Below are 25,038 nucleotides of genomic sequence, written 5' to 3' on the forward strand. Positions count from 1 at the left end.
TTATTACCATATCAAAGTATCAGATCAGACATTTATTTTCTAAATTTTCTGCATTTCTGATAGATTTTACGCGTTTCAATTATTTTAATAGGGAGTTGTTCTCGCATTTGATAATTGAAGAAACTTTAACAACAAAAGATGTTATCAATAGATTGGGAATTATCAATAGAAGTTATTGATAATCCTTGTGGTTTTACGATAACATCGATTCTTCTCGGTCTCTATCTATATCACATCGGAACGAAAATTATCGATTATGTTGAATTAAATTACTGCAATTGTAAACACGAAACAGAATTGCTGAATAACGATTAGTCTCATCTCTTGTTATGGCCTTGAAATAAAAATACCAAATGAACAAGGTTGACGGTTCTTATAAACACAATTTTTACAAAGAAATACAGAGTAATTCCTACAAGTACTATTTAAATCTAAATCTTACTTTGTTACTTGAGATTTTAGTATTCAAATATGTCTTATCAATCCGATTGATGAATATTAAGAAATATATAACGATTACGTATTACGTCGAACTAAGATACGAGGTGTAATTGAAAAATAAGTTGAATTATTTCATTCAAAATAAAGTGAAATAATTTGCTGTTCTATTTGAAACGAGCTATGACCTCATAATAAAAGGAAAGGATCAATTTGTATCCGATTTTTGTTGACGGTCCTATTTAGAGGAATATTAGTCACTGTTTTTCTTAATACCTACGTCAAGTTGCAGGTTGCCCCAAGAGGATTATGTTCGGATATATATCCTCGGTGTCAGTATGTTTGAAAAGATTTTGAAAAGATGAAAAGTTCGAAGTTTTTTCTTATTAATTTCAAAAAATCACAAGCGTTTTTAAAAAAATTATGGCTGCAATCAATTTAACTTACGTACAGAGCTTTTCACAACAGAATGTTGTGAAAAATTCCTCGTTTAAATCAAATCAAGAAACAATAGAATTTTGAATTTGCGCCTACGATAAACGTGTGCTTTCATGACAAAGATTTGTCATTCTGTAATAAAAATACCTATAATAATGCCATGCATGCTATTTAACCATCAAATTATAGTCTATGTTTAGAAATACTTTTCGTGTTGTGTATTTACTTGGTTGATTGGAAATGATGCCATTTATTAAATGTTGTAACAATGCATCAAGATGCATCTTGTAGGGGGGAATGTTCATTATATTATATCTAATATAAATACTAGGAGCTATTATATACTTTATATAGTATGCCAAACCACTTTTAAGTTGTAAAGTAAAAATGGATTGGTTGAGGGTGAGTTGAAATTTTTTTTTGAGATAAATTTACTCATTCTATTGATGAATCACTTATAAAAGTTTTGCATTTCAATCAAAGAGCTATTCCATATTTGTTTTTTACAAATCTAATGTTTATTACAAATAAAAAATGCACAATCTCACTCAATTTACACTATTTTTAGTCCGAAAAAGCATAAATTGAAGAAATTGAGTTAAAAAATGATTTTGAACAAAAATATTTTATTTAAAAAACATAAAATAAAGAAATTGAGTGGAAAAATGATTCTGAACAAAAATATTTTATTAAAGAAGCATTAAATAAAGAAATTAAGTGAAAAAATGATTTTGAACAAAAATATTTTATTAAAAAAGCATAAAATAAAGAAATTAAGTGAAAAAATGATTTTGAACAAACATATTTTATTAAAAAAGCATAAAATGAAGAAATTAAGTGAAAAAATGATTTTGAACAAAAATATTTTATTAAAAAAGCATAAAATAAAGAAATTAAGTGAAAAAAGGATTTTAAACAAACATATTTTATTTAAAAAGCATAAAATAAAGAAATTAAGTGAAAAAATGATTTTGAACAAAAATATTTTATTAAAAAAGCATAAAATAAAGAAATTAAGTGAAAAAATGATTTTGAACAAACATATTTTATTAAAAAAGCATAAAATGAAGAAATTAAGTGAAAAAATGATTTTGAACAAAAATATTTTATTAAAAAAGCATAAAATAAAGAAATTAAGTGAAAAAAAGATTTTAAACAAACATATTTTATTTAAAAAGCATAAAATAAAGAAATTAAGTGAAAAAATGATTTTGAACAAAAATATTTTATTAAAAAAGCATAAAATAAAGAAATTAAGTGAAAAAAGGATTTTGAACAAACATATTTTATTTAAAAAGCATAAAATAAAGAAATTAAGTGAAAAAATGATTTTGAACAAAAATATTTTATTAAAAAAGCATAAAATAAAGAAATTAAGTGAAAAAAGGATTTTAAACAAACATATTTTATTTAAAAAGCATAAAATAAAGAAATTAAGTGAAAAAATGATTTTGAACAAAAATATTTTATTAAAAAAGCATAAAATAAAGAAATTAAGTGAAAAAAGGATTTTGAACAAAAATATTTTATTTAAAAAGCATAAAATAAAGAAATTAAGTGAAAAAATGATTTTGAACAAACATATTTTATTAAAAAAGCATAAAATGAGGAAATTAAGTGAAAAAAGGATTTTGAACAAAAATATTTTATTAAAAAAGCATAAAATAAAGAAATTAAATAAAAAAAAGAATTTTGAACAAACATATTTTATTAAAAAAGCATAAAATGAGGAAATTAAGTGAAAAAATGATTTTGAACAAAAATATTTTATTAAAAAAGCATAAAATAAAGAAATTAAATGAAAAAAGGATTTTGAACAAACATATTTTATTAAGAAAAGCATAAAATAAAGATATTAAGGGAAAAAATGATTTTGAACAAACATATTTTATTAAGAAAAGCATAAAATAAAAAAATTAAGTGAAAAAATGATTTTGAACAAATATATTTTTTTAAGAAAAGCATAAAATAAAGATATTAAGGGAAAAAATGATTTTGAACAAACATATTTTATTAAGAAAAGCATAAAATAAAAAAATTAAGTGAAAAAATGATTTTGAACAAACATATTCTCTTGAAAATGTATGAAAAATTTAAAATTTTTGGCGGGAATCTTAGTAGAATTGGTATATCGTGAAGATTAAGGTAAGTACGTCTTGAAGAACCAAAAAATACGATCAAAGTATGAAATAACAAAGGTTTCTGCCGCCTTCAGCAGTATCATAATAAATTTTATTGTTACAATAGATTTTTTATATTTGAATTCTATGTAGATCATTGAATCTTTTAAAAAATTACTTTGTAAATTAAAAATAATTATCTGGCCACCACTTGATTAGATCATAAAGAGATTTCGATGCATATGGTACAAAACCATATGTACTATCAGCTTGAAGAATACGGGGGTTGCTTTTTAAATTTATTAAATTAACGAAACACGATTAACAAAACTTTAATTATCCAGTTGAAAAAAAAACATAATCAATTGTTAGAAAGGGATCTAAATCTGGAAGACAATTCTTTTGTAAATAAACTAATTCATTAATAACGAAACCCAGTTGTTAGAGGGATAATAAGGGTTGAAAATATAATAAATAAATTTTTAATTATTTTCGTGAAAAGTCTTTTCGTCCTTAAAATATTTAGAAAAGTTGTTAGTGAATTACGTATAAAAAAACTATTAATAAAAATTGTATAAAAATGAGTCGTGCAACATTTACATTTTCACATTTCCCATCTACTTCAACATGTTGTTGTCTGTTGATGCTAAATTGGAAAAAAAACACTTTGAACGTTCACGTTTTTCATTACTAAGCAAGTCGGTGGCAATTTAGGAATTGACATAGTAAGTTATCGACAGTGAAGTTTGTACAAAACTAAAAATCACAATCCAAGACGTACGTTAGATGATTTTTTTATGATTTTAAAAAAGGCCTTACTCAACATCAATGCATAGAATTGCTTCGTGCAACTTTTGGTAATGGAGCTCCATCAGAGAATGTGACTTACAGACAGTCTTCTTTTCCTTCAAGTTTTATTGAAGATATTTCATTACTTATTCATGGAATTGCTCTTCTAGTGCTTAACCGTGTCGATATAATATGTTTTCTTTTCTTTCTAGTTAAGTTTGATTTGCATGTGGATGTGCATCAGTTATGGAGCACCTCAAGGTGAAAAAGAAGTTAAAATAATCAGTCAAACCAATGAAATAACGCCAGAAGGAGGTTATAAATGGAGGTAAACGATGATATTTATCATTTGTATTTTATTTTTCTTAAAAAAATTATAAACCTTATGCCTCTTTCATTAAATGAAACAAAAATATTATCTGACAACAAGTATAAAAATTGCGGGTACATGTTTACTCCTCTTGCTGTTGGTGTGTTTTCGAGGGCCATTGTTTCAACTCTTGTCACACTCCTGCATATACTGGGACCTAAATCTTATTACTAGGTGAAACGTCAACAAAAATTAAAGTAGGCATCACTAAATAATGATTCATTTTGTTAACCGTACTTGCCTGTGAATTATTAAAAAAACTATCCAGCAAAGGAGCCAGATAACCATAAATTTTCCATACAAGTACCTAGATGTACACTCAAGGTGCCTTCTATCAGAGCTATGACAGATATCTACTACTCGTCTTCTAGTTCTTGAAGCCAATCAATTAAAGCATTTTGTACGAATCATTTTTATTTGTAATTTGTACAATATTTCTTTTTTCCTTTCCATGGAATCTAAGCTAACTTTTAATACTTTTTGGATCTGTCGGTATCAATTCCGAAGCTACTTTTTAGAGTGATCTATCCAGAAAGTTTTCCTACTCTTTCTTAAAGGAAATAACCACATATGAAAGATATGTCTGTGATCTGTATAGGTAATTTACTCAAAAACAGGAAAACGAATTCTTAGGTAGTTTCCACCAATAGATAGAAAGCTTCATGAGGAACATTTTGGTGTTTCATATGTCAAGGTTTCGTTATGGTGAATGGAAATAACCACAAGTTAATAGACAATGATCTGTGCTGCTTCTGCAGCTCTGTATATACGTGAATTACTCAAAAACCGGAAAAGGGATTCTTACGAAGTTTCCACCAATAGATAGAGTGTCTCATGAGGAACATTTTGGTGTATCATATGTCAAGATTTCATTTTGGGGAATGGAAATAACCACAAGTTAATAGACAATGAGCTGTGCTGCTTCTGCAGCTCTGTATATACGTGAATTACTCAAAAACCGGAAAAGGGATTCTCACGAAGTTTCCACCAATAGATAGAGTGTTTCATGAGGAACATTTTGGTGTATCATATATCAAGATTTCATTTTGGGGAATGGAAATAACCACAAGTTAATAGACAATGAGCTGTGCTGCTTCTGCAGCTCTGTATATACGTAAATTACTCAAAAACCGGAAAAGGGATTCTCACGAAGTTTCCACCAATAGATAGAGTGTTTCATGAGGAACATTTTGGTGTATCATATATCAAGATTTCATTTTGGGGAATGGAAATAACCACAAGTTAATAGACAATGAGCTGTGCTGCTTATGCAGCTCTATATATACGTGAATTACTCAAAAACCGGAAAACGAATTCTTACGTAGTTTCCACCAATAGATAGAGTGTTTCATGAGGAACATTTTGGTGTTTCATATGTCAAGGTTTTGTTATGGTAAATGAAAATAACCACATGTTAATAAACATTGATCTGCGCTGCTTCTGTAGCTCTGTATATATGTAATTTACTCAGAAGCCGGAGAGCGAATTCTCACATAATTTTCATCAATAGATAGAGTGTTTCATGAGGAACATTTTGGTGTTTCATATGTCAAAGTTTCGTTATGGTAAATGGAAATAACCACATGTTAATAAACATTGATCTGTGCTGCTTCTGTAGCTCTGTATATACGTAATTTACTCAAAAACTGGAGAGCGAATTCTCACATAATTTTCATCAATAGATAGAGTGTTTCATGAGGAACATTTTGGTGTTTCATATGTCAAAGTTTCGTTATGGTGAATGGAAATAACCACAAGTTAATAGACATTGATCTGTGCTGCTTCTGTAGCTCTGTATATACGTAATTTACTCAAAAACTGGAGAACAGATTCTCACGTAGTTTCCACCAATAGATAGAGTGTTTCATGAGGAACATTTTGGTGTTTCATATGTCAAGGTTTCGTTATGGTAAATGAAAATAACCACATGTTAATAAACATTGATCTGCGCTGCTTCTGCAGCTCTGTATATACGTAAATTACTCAAAAACCGGAGAAGGGATTCTCACGAAGTTTCCACCAATAACTAGAGTGTTTCATGAGGAACATTTTGGTGTATCATATGTCAAGGTTTCCTTGTGGTGAGTGAATATAACCACATGTTAATAGACAATGATCTGTGCTGCTTCTGAAGCTCTGTATAAACGTAATTTACTCAAAAACCGGAGAATGGATTCTTACGAAGTTTCCACCAATAGATAGAGTGTTTCATGAGGAATATTTTAGTGTGTCATATGTCAAGATTTCATTTTGGGGAATGGAAATAACCACAAGTTAATAGACAATGATCTGTGCTGCTTCTGCAGCTCTATATATACGTGAATTACTCAAAAACCGGAGAAGGGATTCTTACGAAGTTTCCACCAATAGATAGAGTGTTTCATGAGGAACATTTTGATGTATCATATGTCAAGGTTTCGTTATGGTGAATGGAAATAACCACAAGTTAATAGACAATGATCTGTGCTGCTTCTGCAGCTCTATATATACGTGAATTACTCAAAAACCGGAGAAGGGATTCTTACGAAGTTTCCACCAATAGATAGAGTGTTTCATGAGGAACATTTTGATGTATCATATGTCAAGGTTTCGTTATGGTGAATGGAAATAACCACAAGTTAATAGACAATGATCTGTGCTGCTTCTGCAGCTCTGTATATACGTAAATTACTCAAAAACCGGAGAAGGGATTCTCACGTGGTTTCCACCAATAACTAGAGTGTTTCATGAGGAACATTTTGGTGTATCATATGTCAAGGTTTCCTTGTGGTGAGTGAATATAACCACATGTTAATAGACAATGATCTGTGCTGCTTCTGCAGCTCTATATATACGTGAATTACTCAAAAACCGGAGAAGGGATTCTTACGAAGTTTCCACCAATAGATAGAGTGTTTCATGAGGAACATTTTGGTGTATCATATATCAAGATTTCATTTTGGGGAATGGAAATAACCACAAGTTAATAGACAATGAGCTGTGCTGCTTCTGCAGCTCTGTATATACGTGAATTACTCAAAAACCGGAGAAGGGATTCTCACGAAGTTTCCACCAATAGATAGAGTGTTTCATGAGGAACATTTTGGTATATCATATATCAAGATTTCATTTTGGGGAATGGAAATAACCACAAGTTAATAGACAATGAGCTGTGCTGCTTCTGCAGCTCTGTATATACGTAAATTACTCAAAAACCGGAGAAGGGATTCTCACGAAGTTTCCACCAATAGATAGAGTGTTTCATGAGGAACATTTTGGTGTATCATATATCAAGATTTCATTTTGGGGAATGGAAATAACCACAAGTTAATAGACAATGAGCTGTGCTGCTTCTGCAGCTCTGTATATACGTGAATTACTCAAAAACCGGAGAAGGGATTCTCACGAAGTTTCCACCAATAGATAGAGTGTTTCATGAGGAACATTTTGGTGTATCATATATCAAGATTTCATTTTGGGGAATGGAAATAACCACAAGTTAATAGACAATGAGCTGTGCTGCTTCTGCAGCTCTGTATATACGTAAATTACTCAAAAACCGGAGAAGGGATTCTCACGAAGTTTTCTATTTGTGTTAGCCTCTTTATTCCATATGATTCCCTTATGACTAGGACCCCAGACTGAACTTTAATCTTGATATATTTGAGTAGATATTCCATTAATTGCTATCTAGCTATCATAATTAAACGATATTCAACATTTCTCATAGTTGCTTTCCAAGTTCATATCGATTTCTAGTGTTTCTGCATGTACCAGCCTTAAATATTCCCACGCCAGCTTCTTCGCTGGTTTTTTTTATATCATTTGATACTATTAAAAAAATTAGTTGCTGCATCTCCTTTCCTACTCTTCTATTTTACTCAACAACGCAGTAACGTTTCATTTTATGCTTATTTTCATATCATTCCGCTGATGAGACTCATTTGATGAGGTAGGACCGTGATTACTGAATTCTAAAACTCTCATTGGCTGTACTTTACTACTAGAATAACTTCTTGGGCTGATCATTCTATCACCAGATGAATTGGTTTGGCATATGTGATGAATTTAAGTTCTACCAATTCCGTTAAAGGATTTACTACTAATTTTTTTAGAACGAAGATTTCCCTAGTGCTCAAATGGTCCCAAAATGATGATCTACATTCATAACAGAATTTCCAGGTTATATTCCGAGTCCTACCATCTCTTCTGCTTTTATAAATTATTTTAATAGTTGCCAGAATGACTATAAACTCAAGCTCCATTTCCTGGTGCTAAATTTTATCGTTAACTTTGAAGACGCTTCTGATCTGTGACAGATTGCACTTCTAAACCAGATGCTTGAGATGTACCAATTTGTTATAGATTAAACTTTGCATAAAATTTGATAAACTGTACAACGTATTCATCAACTAAATTGTAGAGTTACGGTATTGAAAAGAATATTAAACGTCGTGACATCGCTACTGTTATAAATAAACAGTGTGAAAATATGTTTGACATTCAAAGAAATGTCTTTCTTCGAATCCAGAGGACATTAATCGTCTCCTCGTGATGTTAAGTAAATAATGATCAATAGAGAAAATTAGAGGTTGCGAAGAATATAATGATTACCTTGTAACGCATAACTTATTAGTAAACACGTCGTGTTATGAAACATGATTTTTTTTATCTATTTTTATCCATGCAGTAATAGAAAATAAAAGTTTTACGAAGTAATAATGAATATTTTTCAAAATCTAGCTAACCAAAACGATAAATAATTAGATTAGAAAAAATAATTAGAAGAACTGTTTTATTAAACAGTTTTTTAACTAAATATTCGCGAAAATTATGGTAAATTTTGTTGTAAAATATTGTAAATGTTGTAAATATTATATTGTTATCTAAACACTTCCTTTTGGAAATTGAAAAGACTTGTAATGGAAACCGTGCTAAGTGTAATTCAATTTTGAGGAAAAACGTAGTTAATTCATATTCTAAAATTTATTTAACCTGATATTTTTGTTATTTATAATGTTTAAGCTAATAGTTGGCGATAGATTTCTGAAAAAACGTACTTACGAAGACTAAATCAAAAAGACCTTCGTATTTTTCACCCTTTTCGTATTTCAATTTGCAACTTGACTGACCGCTTACCAAAAACTTTCGATTCACTTTATGTCATAAAAACATCAATCCTTTATTAAAAAATTTCGCTGTGGGTTGAAAAAAGAAGTGGTAGTACCTGTTGAGAATCCATCGATCTAATGCATACCTCAGATAAGGGCAGCTGGCTCGATTGATAGTAATTTTCAAGTTTTTCCAAAGTTCGTTTGACTTTTCGATCATTAACTCAAGTTTGAAGTAATTTTAGACTTTCAAAAATTTGTTATTCGTATATATCTGAATAAAATGTCTTAATTGATACCATTGATTTTTTTTTTAGTTTTGAAGCTGATAATGGTATAAAAGCGGACGAAACTGGTACTTTAAAAAAAACCAACGACCCAGAGAATCCCAATGTAATAGTCGCTCAAGGTAGTTACGAATACACGGACAAAGATGGTAAAAAAATCGCCCTGACCTACGTAGCAGACGACGAAGGCGGATTCCAACCACAAGGAGATCATTTACCAACACCTCCTCCGATCCCACCAAATATTCAAAGAGCTCTCGATTATATAGCATCACAACCATCAACTACGGAACGAAACGGCAGAAAATAAACGAACTGAAGCAATAAATCTCATTTCGAAATATTGATACTCTGTGATATACCTAAAAGATTATTTCCCATCGAGAATTTGGTATTATTTGAACACCGACACGGATTATGGCCATTTTACGACCTGGTATATGATTTTATTTTCAAATTTGAGGGGTAATCGTATTCATTAATAACAAATGAATACAATTATCTCAATATTTTGAAGAATAAATATTTAATATTGTAATTATATTTGTGAATAAATGCTTCAACAATTATAATTCTTATCTTTCACTTGAGATTATAATAATATGATAGGAGTCATTAAATGTGTCTACACCTCGCTGATTTTCCACCTTTCCTCATCTTAGGTCATCTTCCACCAAATAAAATTGAAGAAAATTATGAAATTAACGATAACTAAAAACAGAATGGAATACAAATCCATTTAGACTTCAATTCATGTCATCCTATCACAAAAAAATCAGTTTTACTGTTAGAGCTATCCTAAGATCCTGAATTTAGATGTTTAGCTATACAACAAGCAAAAACTGCATTACGAGAAAATAATTATCTCGAAAAAATGGTAAAGAAAAGAATAAACAAACACTACAATCAATTAAACAACTATCAAATTATTTTAATAAATTTATCAATCTAAATCATGACGTTATCGAAATATTTTACCAAATTAAAGTCGAAATCAACTAAAAAAAGAAGAAGAAATATTATACTTTAGGTACCTTGTATTTATTGTGTTGTTGTTTACATGGTACAGTCACCTCAATATTTAGAAAGAAGATTAAAAAGTCATCAATGCGATTGAAACCATGGAATATCAAAGAAAACATATAATCGATTTTTAGAATTCGAAAATTCTTAAGACAGATTCAAATAGAAGAAAAAGAAGAGGCTAGGTTAGGTTAACATAATATAACCTACGAGATTGTACAAGGTCATCATTAAATATGCACTAAAGTCGAGGAAAATTAGACAATATTTACGTAAATTTAGTTTTTCTTCTGGGTTAATATTTTTGTCTTTCTTATTTATTCATTAGCTGATCCGGCAAACGTTGTTTTGCCATATAAATTATTTCTAGGACACTCTTTTTGTTCAATAAAAACTCGTACATGCTTGGCAAATCCAATGAATTGGATAATTCACAGCTTCGTTGGCTTCGCATCGATATATTTGACACTAAGTCTCTTGTGTCTTGTATCTTTCTTTCAGCCACTTCTGATTTTTATATTGTATGTGTACGTCGTGAAATTTGCATGATCTTCGTGCTCTTATATCTTGCATGACTCTAGATTTGATTGTTCTACGACTTAAATGTTAGGTACAATATGTACAGGTACGGTAATGGTCGTTGTTGGCGGCAGCTCATACCTATGTTTATTTTAATAATTAAATAAGAGAAAAAACTGTCTTCTGTTGGAGTTTTCTTGTGGAAGTGGATAATTCCTATGTTAATTCATGTGGAATGTATCGTTTCGTATTTTTAAACATAACGCATTGTGTTGAAAAGTTTTTATAAAACTATTTTGGTATATCAACTTCTCCTAGCGCTTTGAACATTGGAGAAATCTAGTAGGAGATGTAAGGTACTTACCTATATACTTAATTAAATTTGATGTTCGCGTATAAAGAGTTTTTTGTACCGTAACTAAATTTTACTTCGTTGTCTTGGACTAAAATTAAATTGTTTACGAATAAATTTCTTTTTTCCCATACTTAATAAAGTAAATCGTAAAAAAATAATAAATAACAGAAATTTATTGTATTTTTTACGAGCTTATTCTTTTTAGAGACAAAGTATTAAAAAATATTACATCGTAATATATAAAGTTTCAAAAAATTACCCAACTTGTATACTTTCTGTAATGATTGATATCATCTATGTTCTTATATAATCGCTGCAATTCTAACAGTCCCACGTGGGACTGTGGATATCAAACATCAAAATGTGTACTAGCTCTAATATATATTCCCAGCTTTCGAATAACTATGTACTCATCATCAGGGACTGAAATTATGAAAATTACTGACAAAACTTATTCGAGAGTTGCAGTAGAATGATTTTATCTATGGAATTTTTTATTCGTTTGATTAAAAAATGACAATGGGCATAAATATGAGGTGTGTTGATAGTTATCTCAATTATACTATGTAATTTCCTTAGAAAAAGAACCCTAAATACTTTTTATTACTTTTCCTTCTCTTTTTTTAATATATTTTTCAGCTCTTCTATAATTATCTTCTGTTTCATCAACATAACCTTAAATTTGTATTTGTTTTATTATTAAAATTTTATAAACTGGGTTTCCCTTCGGCTGGATTATTTACATTTTGCAATTTCTCTTTCACTAAATTAAATATGAGGCTTCTTCTCTCTATTTTTATTAGTTGTCAATTGATTCCATTAGTTTGCCTCACTTTATCATCTTTTAACTTTTCTTTGACTTTTAGTTCATCATATGGAAGCTGAGATTATAAATGAGGTAGAGCAAACTGGAAGAGGATACCGAATGGAAAATAAAGAAATAAAAATAGTAACTGATGACGCAGTGATCATCGCAGAAGACGAAGATAACTTACAAAGGCTACTGTATAAGTTTGAACAACTAGCGGAAGCTTTTAACATGCAAACTAGTTATAGAAATCCAAAGAAAGACTACCAGGAACACAGTTAGAATATACAAGATCTGTGTGAGACCAAAATCTGGTCTCGATAGAGACCAGAGTAGAAAACACCGTAAATAAACGGTTTATAAAAACTATCGGCGAAGGGAATAGACAGACTACGTTGACAGAATGTCAGATGACAGGTTGTCAAAGATTGAAAAAATCGAATACATCAGGACGACCACCTACAAGATGGTCTTCATCATCCTAGCTACAGCTAGTCAAACACAGGACTATGTCCTAACGTACGATGAAAAAGAAGAAGATATCGAAGCTTTTCTTTATCTTTTTCTTCGTGCTACTTCTTTTTTTTAATTTTGTACTTGAACGGTTGTAAATAAATTTTTTAATTTTGCTAAAATTTGTTAATTTCTCACTATTTCATTCAATTTTCAACGTTTTATCATATTTACTGCTTTCTTATCAATTATATGTTTATTTCGTAACGTTTCTTAGTCCCATCCATCGTTATCTGGTTCATATTTTATAATTTTTCCAGGGTATAATGAAATACGAAAAATATTTATAAATTTTGTGATGTTAATGAAAATGCGCGTAGTCAGTTTTATAAAAAGTATTTTGAACTATAAATTTATAAAAACTGCAACTAGAAATCAATTATAATTTTAAAAAACATCGTCGCATTATCAAAGAATCTAATTTTTGTTAATATTGACTAACGTATGTAATAAACATTACATGGCTTTCAATAAATTGTTGTAATAGTAATATTTACTTAACTCTGTCGAACACAAAGAAAAAAGGCTAAATTATTTAACACATAAAATTTTAGATATATAAGTAGCTGATGATATTTTTTAACGATCAGTTGCATCCAACTCATTCAACAAAGTGATACATTCAGGAAAACAATGTATACAGTTTTGGTAAGAGTTTCTTCGTATTATGTTTTTATTTTTTCGTTCCTATCTTCTCGTAAAGATCCATTAATCGATTATGTATTTGTAAAGCAACATCTCAATAAATTCAGGAATCAATAAACTGAAACTTTTTCGAATACTTTTTATATTCTTTTATCATTTGTCGAAATCAGAATCATTATCACCGGTCTACAACATTTTGCGCACGGGTTATACTTCTGAATTGGTTTTTACGAGTATAAAATCAATCAAAGTACATAGAATATCAAAAAAGAGATTATTTATTAAAACATATCAAAAATCCACAGCTCTAAATTGTAGTTAAGAGATTCAAAAATCAAGTTTCTTCGTACTTTCCAACTCTACAAAAATATCACTATTCAAATTTTGTTTTATTTGAGGGCCAACAAAGATTCCAGCTTTAATTTTCGCCTCTGAAAAAGCTTTGGAAAAAAAGCTTTAGGACTCGCTTTTACAAATTGTTTAATAAGACCCAATTTAATATGCAATGGTGGCATTATATGATTTTTAAATCGACAATTGCTCAATTCGTGCTCAGTACCAATGTTTTTGTCGATAGTCAGCGGCATCATTTCTACTATCCCACAGGCATAGATTACAGGAGTGTTTAATATAACCACCTCGCATTCTTGTCAAAAAACACACCATTTTGAAATCACCAATAACTTTCCTCTTGTATGTAACCTAACCTAACCTAACCAATAACGTTCCACTTGTATTCAATACATTTAATTGCAGCTAACTGCATTTTAATATCGTGATAATTTTCTTTGAGATGTACGGAATTTGTTAAGGGAATCAATGGAAATTTGTTCCCATTGTATAGTCGCTCTCAGACTTTCAGTTGAACTGTCAACAAAAAGACGCCATTCAGATATATGACACGGAACACCGATTTCTTCAAATGACATTTCACGTCCACTTGTATTCAATACATTTAATTGCAGCTAACTGCATTTTAATATCGTGATAATTTTCTTTGAGATGTACGGAATTTGTTAAGGGAATCAATGGAAATTTGTTCCCATTGTATAGTCGCTCTCAGACTTTCAGTTGAACTGTCAACAAAAAGACGCCATTCAGATATATGACACGGAACACCGATTTCTTCAAATGACATTTCACGTCCACTTGTATTCAATACATTTAATTGCAGCTAACTGCATTTTAATATCGTGATAATTTTCTTTGAGATGTACGGAATTTGTTAAGGGAATCAATGGAAATTTGTTCCCATTGTATAGTCGCTCTCAGACTTTCAGTTGAACTGTCAACAAAAAGACGCCATTCAGATATATGACACGGAACACCGATTTCTTCAAATGACATTTCACGTCCACTTGTATTCAATACATTTAATTGCAGCTAACTGCATTTTAATATCGTGATAATTTTCTTTGAGATGTACGGAATTTGTTAAGGGAATCAATGGAAATTTGTTCCCATTATATAGTCGCTCTCAGACTTTCAGTTGAACTGTCAACAAAAAGACGCCATTCAGATATATGACACGGAACACCGATTTCTTCAAATGACATTTCACGTCCACTTGTATTCAATACATTTAATTGCAGCTAACTGCATTTTAATATCGTGGTAATTTTCTTTGAGATGTACGGAATTTGTTAAGGGAATCAATGGAAATTTGTTCCCATTGTATAGTCGCTCTCAGACTTTCAGTTGAACTGTCAACAAAAAGACGCCATTCAGATATATGACACGGAACACCGATTTCTTCAAATGACATTTCACGTCCACTTGTATTCAATACATTTAATTGCAGCTAACTGCATTTTAATATCGTGGTAATTTTCTTTGAGATGTACGGAATTTGTTAAGGGAATCAATGGAAATTTGTTCCCATTGTATAGTCGCTCTCAGACTTTCAGTTGAACTGTCAACAAAAAGACGCCATTCAGATATATGACACGGAACACCGATTTCTTCAAATGACATTTCACGTCCACTTGTATTCAATACATTTAATTGCAGCTAACTGCATTTTAATATCGTGATAATTTTCTTTGAGATGTACGGAATTTGTTAAGGGAATCAATGGAAATTTGTTCCGATCGTATAGTAGCTTTCAGACTTTCAATTGAACTGTCAACAAAAAGACGCCATTCAGATATAAGACACGGAACACCGATTTCTTCAAATGACATTTCACGTCCACTTGTATTCGATACATTTAATTGCAGCTAACTGCATTTTAATATCGTGATAATTTTCTTTGAGATGTACGGAATTTGTTAAGGGAATCAATGGAAATTTGTTCCCATTATATAGTCGCTCTCAGACTTTCAGTTGAACTGTCAACAAAAAGACGCCATTCAGATATATGACACGGAACACCGATTTCTTCAAATGACATTTCACGTCCACTTGTATTCAATACATTTAATTGCAGCTAACTGCATTTTAATATCGTGGTAATTTTCTTTGAGATGTACGGAATTTGTTAAGGGAATCAATGGAAATTTGTTCCCATTGTATAGTCGCTCTCAGACTTTCAGTTGAACTGTCAACAAAAAGACGCCATTCAGATATATGACACGGAACACCGATTTCTTCAAATGACATTTCACGTCCACTTGTATTCAATACATTTAATTGCAGCTAACTGCATTTTAATATCGTGGTAATTTTCTTTGAGATGTACGGAATTTGTTAAGGGAATCAATGGAAATTTGTTCCCATTGTATAGTCGCTCTCAGACTTTCAGTTGAACTGTCAACAAAAAGACGCCATTCAGATATATGACACGGAACACCGATTTCTTCAAATGACATTTCACGTCCACTTGTATTCAATACATTTAATTGCAGCTAACTGCATTTTAATATCGTGATAATTTTCTTTGAGATGTACGGAATTTGTTAAGGGAATCAATGGAAATTTGTTCCGATCGTATAGTAGCTTTCAGACTTTCAATTGAACTGTCAACAAAAAGACGCCATTCAGATATAAGACACGGAACACCGATTTCTTCAAATGACATTTCACGTCCACTTGTATTCAATACATTTAATTGCAGCTAACTGCATTTTAATATCGTGATAATTTTCTTTGAGATGTACGGAATTTGTTAAGGGAATCAATGGAAATTTGTTCCCATTATATAGTCGCTCTCAGACTTTCAGTTGAACTGTCAACAAAAAGACGCCATTCAGATATATGACACGGAACACCGATTTCTTCAAATGACATTTCACGTCCACTTGTATTCAATACATTTAATTGCAGCTAACTGCATTTTAATATCGTGGTAATTTTCTTTGAGATGTACGGAATTTGTTAATGGAATCAATGGAAATTTGTTCCGATCGTATAGTAGCTTTCAGACTTTCAGTTGAACTGTCAACAAAAAGACGCCATTCAGATATATGACACGGAACACCGATTTCTTCAAATGACATTTCACGTCCACTTGTATTCAATACATTTAATTGCAGCTAACTGCATTTTAATATCGTGATAATTTTCTTTGAGATGTACGGAATTTGTTAAGGGAATCAATGGAAATTTGTTCCCATTATATAGTCGCTCTCAGACTTTCAGTTGAACTGTCAACAAAAAGACGCCATTCAGATATATGACACGGAACACCGATTTCTTCAAATGACATTTCACGTCCACTTGTATTCAATACATTTAATTGCAGCTAACTGCATTTTAATATCGTGATAATTTTCTTTGAGATGTACGGAATTTGTTAAGGGAATCAATGGAAATTTGTTCCCATTATATAGTCGCTCTCAGACTTTCAGTTGAACTGTCAACAAAAAGACGCCATTCAGATATATGACACGGAACACCGATTTCTTCAAATGACATTTCACGTCCACTTGTATTCAATACATTTAATTGCAGCTAACTGCATTTTAATATCGTGGTAATTTTCTTTGAGATGTACGGAATTTGTTAAGGGAATCAATGGAAATTTGTTCCCATTGTATAGTCGCTCTCAGACTTTCAGTTGAACTGTCAACAAAAAGACGCCATTCAGATATATGACACGGAACACCGATTTCTTCAAATGACATTTCACGTCCACTTGTATTCAATACATTTAATTGCAGCTAACTGCATTTTAATATCGTGGTAATTTTCTTTGAGATGTACGGAATTTGTTAAGGGAATCAATGGAAATTTGTTCCCATTGTATAGTCGCTCTCAGACTTTCAGTTGAACTGTCAACAAAAAGACGCCATTCAGATATATGACACGGAACACCGATTTCTTCAAATGACATTTCACGTCCACTTGTATTCAATACATTTAATTGCAGCTAACTGCATTTTAATATCGTGATAATTTTCTTTGAGATGTACGGAATTTGTTAATGGAATCAATGGAAATTTGTTCCGATCGTATAGTAGCTTTCAGACTTTCAGTTGAACTGTCAACAAAAAGACGCCATTCAGATATATGACACGGAACACCGATTTCTTCAAATGACATTTCACGTCCACTTGTATTCAATACATTTAATTGCAGCTAACTGCATTTTAATATCGTGATAATTTTCTTTGAGATGTACGGAATTTGTTAAGGGAATCAATGGAAATTTGTTCCCATTATATAGTCGCTCTCAGACTTTCAGTTGAACTGTCAACAAAAAGACGCCATTCAGATATATGACACGGAACACCGATTTCTTCAAATGACATTTCACGTCCACTTGTATTCAATACATTTAATTGCAGCTAACTGCATTTTAATATCGTGGTAATTTTCTTTGAGATGTACGGAATTTGTTAATGGAATCAATGGAAATTTGTTCCGATCGTATAGTAGCTTTCAGACTTTCAGTTGAACTGTCAACAAAAAGACGCCATTCAGATATATGACACGGAACACCGATTTCTTCAAATGACATTTCACGTCCACTTGTATTCAATACATTTAATTGCAGCTAACTGCATTTTAATATCGTGATAATTTTCTTTGAGATGTACGGAATTTGTTAAGGGAATCAATGGAAATTTGTTCCCATTATATAGTCGCTCTCAGACTTTCAGTTGAACTGTCAACAAAAAGACGCCATTCAGATATATGACACGGAACACCGATTTCTTCAAATGACATTTCACGTCCACTTGTATTCAATACATTTAATTGCAGCTAACTGCATTTTAATATCGTGATAATTTTCTTTGAGATGTACGGAATTTGTTAAGGGAATCAATGGAAATTTGTTCCCATTATATAGTCGCTCTCAGACTTTCAGTTGAACTGTCAACAAAAAGACGCCATTCAGATATATGACACGGAACACCGATTTCTTCAAATGACATTTCACGTCCACTTGTATTCAATACATTTAATTGCAGCTAACTGCATTTTAATATCGTGATAATTTTCTTTGAGATGTACGGAATTTGTTAAGGGAATCAATGGAAATTTGTTCCCATTATATAGTCGCTCTCAGACTTTCAGTTGAACTGTCAACAAAAAGACGCCATTCAGATATATGACACGGAACACCGATTTCTTCAAATGACATTTCACGTCCACTTGTATTCAATACATTTAATTGCAGCTAACTGCATTTTAATATCGTGATAATTTTCTTTGAGATGTACGGAATTTGTTAAGGGAATCAATGGAAATTTGTTCCCATTATATAGTCGCTCTCAGACTTTCAGTTGAACTGTCAACAAAAAGACGCCATTCAGATATATGACACGGAACACCGATTTCTTCAAATGACATTTCACGTCCACTTGTATTCAATACATTTAATTGCAGCTAACTGCATTTTAATATCGTGATAATTTTCTTTGAGATGTACGGAATTTGTTAAGGGAATCAATGGAAATTTGTTCCCATTATATAGTCGCTCTCAGACTTTCAGTTGAACTGTCAACAAAAAGACGCCATTCAGATATATGACACGGAACACCGATTTCTTCAAATGACATTTCACGTCCACTTGTATTCAATACATTTAATTGCAGCTAACTGCATTTTAATATCGTGGTAATTTTCTTTGAGATGTACGGAATTTGTTAATGGAATCAATGGAAATTTGTTCCGATCGTATAGTAGCTTTCAGACTTTCAATTGAACTGTCAACAAAAAGACGCCATTCAGATATAAGACACGGAACACCGATTTCTTCTAATGACATTTCACGTCATGACAAAAACAGACGCCATCTTCCTTACTGAAGAAACAAGAAAATTCTTCATGAGTTTTTCTTTGGCGGGATATTCTAATATCAGATTTAATTACATGTTGCTAGTAACTCGTTTTTGGAAGATTTAAGTCTCTTATTAAGTCATTGAGATCTTGAGATTTGATGAGGTATCGTATTTTTGGTTCAGATTCAAAAACGAATTCATAATGTACGGATAGAGATGAATCTCGTAATTGCGGGTTGCCTTGAGACAGTACAGGATTTTCTTCTGTATGTGATATTGGAGTAGATGTGGATGGTAGGTCAGGATAAGTTAAATAAATAGATAACAATGAGTGTAATTATCAATGGGTTCCCTCCAAATTCTCAGCACTGCAAACCTCATTTCTCTTTTCTCGCCTCGGTACCAATGGTCTGGTAGATCAAAGTAAGCTCGATATCACGTTTATAAATTGGCCGCAAATATATCAAAACGAGTCAGCATCTTGTTTACAACTTTTTGTAGCCATTTTGCACAGATTGTTACAGTGAAAAATAATATGAAAGACGTTATTTCTCTGTTATAATCAAACACTAACTGTCCTGTGTACACAACGAGCGCAAACACAGCTCACATGCCATCTTACTTCTTTTTCTACACCACTGTAAGTTCTTAACAATTTATATAACCTTGCATATACGAGGGTTGTTCCTGAAGTTCCTAAACACAGCCTAACAACCTTGTTTTTTTATTGTTTATCATACGCGTCAACTATATTCCACAATCTACAATTTAGGTGATCAGTTGCGTTAAATATATTAGAAATGATGTTATTTAACAATTTATTTGAATAAATCTTTTAGTTTTGTCTGATTATTAGGTAAGTTATTAGATATTTGTCAATCCAACATTATATCTTGCATATCTTCAATAAAATGTACTAAACTTGAAATTATTGTTACTTTTTAGGTTTCTGTTTCCGTTCTTGTCTGTTTATGTGCAGCCAGACCTCAAGAAGCACCCACAGTAGCAGCAACAGCTCCTAATAATGGAAAAGAACCGATTCAAATTGTATCCCAAACTGATGAAAACAACCCAGACGGAAGCTTCAATTTCAGGTAAGTCTAGTATTTGCTGAACCTCTATTTCGGTAGTTTCTATTCAAATTGGATTGTGCACACCTTCCAATAGGTTGGAAGATGCTAGGAATCGAATCAGGATTAGTTAGTTCTTGTTGTCATTTTGGAAACATCTGTATACCATGATATCAGGTAAAGTATGTCGTCTTTTCAATTCCATATGTTAGAAGGAGAATTTTTCTTACGAGGACCTTCCATTCTCCCTATATCCACCTTTGACCATCCTGATATTAGTAAGGAATTAATTTTTGGTTCATTTATGTGATATTTTTTCCAGCTTCGAAGCTGCTAATGGTATAAAATTTGAGGAAAAAGGATATTTGAAGGATGGTGCTAACGCTTCAGATAAAATTCAAGTTATAGAAGGATCTGTTTCGTACACTGACAATGAAGGAAATCCTGTAACTTTGAAGTAAGTGATCAAAATTAAAAAAAAAACAGCTTAATATTCATAGGATTGTTCATTGTTGACGAATTTCTTTAATACTTTAGGTTTATAGCAGATGAAAACGGCTTCCAACCGCAGGGTGATCATATTCCCAAAGCTCCTGAATCTCAGTCTCCAGCTGAAGCAAAAGCTCTTCCATCTGCAGGAACGCAACCTGCACCTGCCTCTGCTCAACCAGCTGTGCCCGCGCCAGCTGATGCTCAACCAGCTGAACCTGGACCAGATGCTGCTCAATCGGCTGAACCTGCTCCGACCGCGTAAACGGCTTGATTCCTGTACATATATTTTTTTACATTTTTATTGTATAAAACATTAATATAATTTGATAATTCAATAAACAATTTATAAAATCTTGCAAAAATCATTTTCGATCCGTAGATAAGTTTAAAATGAAGATTGAAGTCGTTTATCTACTTGAACTTCTACTAAATTAAACATTTGCAAGTACTGACAACATTTTGCTTTCTTATTTACGAGGGGATCCAATATTTACTCGATATAAATTTATTAGTGGAAATTCGTTGTATAAAAATAACCTGGTACCCTAATAATTACAGCCGAATACCCCTATAAGTGACAGTAGAACCTCTTCTAGAAGGAGGTAGTCACTTTTCACTAGATTAGACCTTTGTAAGTGACTCTAGTTTTCAAAACATCTGTAGCTAACTTACTGGCAATTAAATCAGTGTTCGGATAAGTACTACTTAACCTACAAATCACGTTTTTGTTTTTCACAGAAATGAAAATAATGGGAAAGTGGCGATAGTTCAATAAATTCGACCCAGCGAGGTTCCAACTTTTTTAAACCAGTCTGGGAAATACGTTTTCTATAAGTTCAATTAGTAGGTGGCAAGGACTTGCTGGTTCGATCAAAATCCCTGCACGTCGAGTGACGTTTTCAAATTTGAAATCAAGAATAAGTCGCGCGGCATCAAATCTAGAGAATACGATGGATGAGACAGCAGCTAGTAGCCTGAAATGCCAGACAATAGTTGAATCTCTTACCAAAAACAATAATTTCATTGTTTATTGTGATTTTTTAACGTTTACTATTATTTTAATTGTAAAAAAAAACAATTAAAACGGGTCATTATCATGACATTCTAACAATGTTGTGGTCTAATTAATTAGTTTGTTTGATAATGACTCGTTTTTTCAAACGTGTGTATTATTAATAAGCACTCATATAAGTATGCGATAATAATAATAATCGGAAGTAATCCATTTTTTTTTTATTTACAAATTCGAAGCAATTCAAAGTACTACCAGTGACAAAGATGAAATGTCTGTTTCTCGCTGGTATTATCGTATTTAATTTGACAATTATATACGCAAGAATCAGTAAGTAGTTCTATAAATCGAAGAAAATAGTTCAATAATGAAAAAACCGTACAAGAATAAATTAAATTTATTAAATATCAACTTTTTTGCGATGCAAAAATTGGTTGATAAGTTCGTCGTGATTTATAGATACTGTCGAGTCAAATATAGAAATCTTAAGAACGGAAAACGATTCCATTTTGTTGTCTTAAACTCATTTTGTTTCTACACGTCAAGAATTGTTTTAAAAGAGCACATTCTTCTTCTAAATCATCCGCAAGATCTATCGGGTATAATTTTTGATGTTTTATGGCGATATCTCTCACTTCCAGTTCAGATTTTGTATCCATTTTGTATAAAAATGCAAAATTATGTGTTTCTGCATCATAAGAAGTTTTGCGTCTTCTTAACCCCCTCAAAAATTAATCGCATATTGGTAAGAAGATATTAACCCAAAACACGTCTCCCTCGAGACTTTCATCGTCTAGATTCTTCATCTCAATTATTATCTTGTTAATGCTTCTGTATTATTCTGAATGTTTTCATTTACCAAAACCATCAAAATGATGAATTACTCGTAGAGCCTGGAATCTACCTCTATATCCGCGTCGATACCTTTCAAAAGTTTAGAGACTATATTAAATTGCTTTAACACAGAACCCCTAAATCCCCCTACAGCTTAATTTTCAACCAAAGCTCCTTCTGAGGGAGAGACACTTTTTATAGCTTCAAGAGCCGGTATTAATTGGTTACAATCTTTATTAAAGCTGATGCGTATAACCAGTTCCTACCATTGTACAACGCGGTCATTTAAAAAGTCGCGAAGATCAGTCCGGGACGACCAAGAAGACCAATAGAATAGCGCGTAAATAAACGACAATTCCTACCACGATGCAACACTGCGCTACGTTGTGTGGTTTACTCAAGTTGTTTCCTGCAATGGATCGCCTGGTATGACCAACACCATCAAAAAATCAAATAATGTATTAGCTAAAATTGAAACTCCAGCCCAAGTAGAATGCTTTTTAGCGAAAATTAAAACCAACCACAATAATAGTCGAAAAATAGGAGTCCAGCGCAAAGTTAGACCAAGCGCGAAACGGATTCAGGCTGGTCGTCCTGCAAACAATGAATTAGGAAGACCAAATAAAAGAAAAATAAATCTTGCCCTTAACATTTTTAAAGAACAACCAAATGCAAAGTCACTAGTTCACAGCACTAGTTTAGTTTTTATTGTATTTAGTTAAAACTCCATTTTTAACTTATTGTGGCAGGAATTGTCGTTTATTTACGCGCTATTCTATTGGTCTTCTTGGTCGTCCCGGACTGATCTTCGCGTATACATTCGTCTTGCTGGGCAGCCGGGCCATGGCCTCCTTGGCCCTTTGGTATATACGCTGTTGGATGGTCTGCAGTTCGCCCTTCAGTTGCAGAACCCTAATATCTTCTAGCTTCAAAGAGATCAGAACCTATGCTCATTATTTTTCACTGAAACTAGTCTCATTAGATACTTGTTGAAGTGGTAATGGCATATTTTCACTAAGATCCAGATATATCTTGAATCTTTTTCTGGAAGAATCCGTCGTGGTTTTCCTTCTTATGAAACTTTTTCTTATGAATGGTAAATGGATTTTCCTCAACAACAGATAATTCCATACTAGTAAAAAGCTTTTGTACATTCCTTTTCTGTATATTTCTTTCGATTCTCAAACCAATAAATAGAATGTTTTTTCTTTGTTGGACCAGGTACTTCTGGGACCTGCTCAAATTAAAATCAATCAAATAATTTTTGTTATAGATACCAAAAAACAATCTGATAATCATTACATTCAAGAAAGAAATGATTATCCAGGTAAGAATGAAAAAAAAATTGGAAATGGAAGTTTATTTATTATTTTTTGAATATTCCAGGATTATCGCAGATGTTGAAAGTAACATCAGAAGTAATTGAAAGTCTCTTAGCTTTCCTCACGGGAAATGGTTCTATAGATGACGTAACGAATTCAATTGAAGGGTTTCTTTCAGAATTTTCAAGACTGATTAGTCTACAGGGACTGCTCGGACAAATTCCAGTAGTCGGATTCATTTTACAGCCCATTGTGGGGATGATTGCAACGGTTATGTCACACACTCCACTTTTGGGAGGCATTATATCATTCGTTTTAGTAGGACTTGGCAATTGAAATCAATACCACGTCCACGTTTTTTATTAAAAAATGTTTCACACTATTTTGTTTTATTTATATTCCAACAAAAATGCTATTAACAAAGTTTTTTTTTTTGTCACTTTAGTAGAAATTAAAAAAGCTGTAATAGAAAGCAAACAGACTATTTTTATGCTGGCTTTTACGACATTTTACGTACTAAAAAAGTAACACAATAAATTTTTTACCTCTCACTCGCTCCCATTAGGTTCCGTTCCTGCCATTTTCACTATTTACTTTCACAATTTTCATTCAGCAATTAAAACTTTACACTTGCACTGATAAGATATTTTTTGCCGTCTGCCTTTGCTGCTCCCACGGCGCCCTCTACACCCGTAGAATCTTCGGCTGATGTATTGAAGAAACTCTCCCAGTAGAAAGAAGCTTCT

General features: G+C 31.9%; 3 protein-coding genes across 3 annotated transcripts; all 3 read left to right on the plus strand.

Moving 5' to 3' along the window:
- Positions 1-1,212: 1,212 nt before the first annotated feature.
- On the plus strand, positions 1,213-10,104 carry LOC130900098 (endocuticle structural glycoprotein SgAbd-4-like). Its single transcript, XM_057810445.1, has 3 exons — positions 1,213-1,278; positions 3,998-4,113; positions 9,563-10,104. The coding sequence occupies exons 1-3, from the start codon at positions 1,264-1,266 to the stop codon at positions 9,840-9,842; spliced, it is 411 nt and encodes a 136-aa protein (XP_057666428.1). The 5' UTR covers positions 1,213-1,263; the 3' UTR covers positions 9,843-10,104.
- Positions 10,105-13,350: 3,246 nt separating this feature from the next.
- LOC130900241 (larval cuticle protein 1-like) lies at positions 13,351-21,486 on the plus strand. The gene is made up of 4 exons (XM_057810745.1): positions 13,351-13,398; positions 20,508-20,656; positions 20,955-21,089; positions 21,170-21,486. The coding sequence occupies exons 1-4, from the start codon at positions 13,384-13,386 to the stop codon at positions 21,384-21,386; spliced, it is 516 nt and encodes a 171-aa protein (XP_057666728.1). The 5' UTR covers positions 13,351-13,383; the 3' UTR covers positions 21,387-21,486.
- Positions 21,487-22,347: 861 nt separating this feature from the next.
- On the plus strand, positions 22,348-24,665 carry LOC130900244 (uncharacterized). Its single transcript, XM_057810747.1, has 3 exons — positions 22,348-22,466; positions 24,244-24,297; positions 24,357-24,665. The coding sequence occupies exons 1-3, from the start codon at positions 22,403-22,405 to the stop codon at positions 24,626-24,628; spliced, it is 390 nt and encodes a 129-aa protein (XP_057666730.1). The 5' UTR covers positions 22,348-22,402; the 3' UTR covers positions 24,629-24,665.
- Positions 24,666-25,038: the final 373 nt, after the last annotated feature.

This window comes from Diorhabda carinulata, chromosome 12, assembly GCF_026250575.1.
Source record: "Diorhabda carinulata isolate Delta chromosome 12, icDioCari1.1, whole genome shotgun sequence".
Taxonomy (NCBI): domain Eukaryota; kingdom Metazoa; phylum Arthropoda; class Insecta; order Coleoptera; family Chrysomelidae; genus Diorhabda; species Diorhabda carinulata.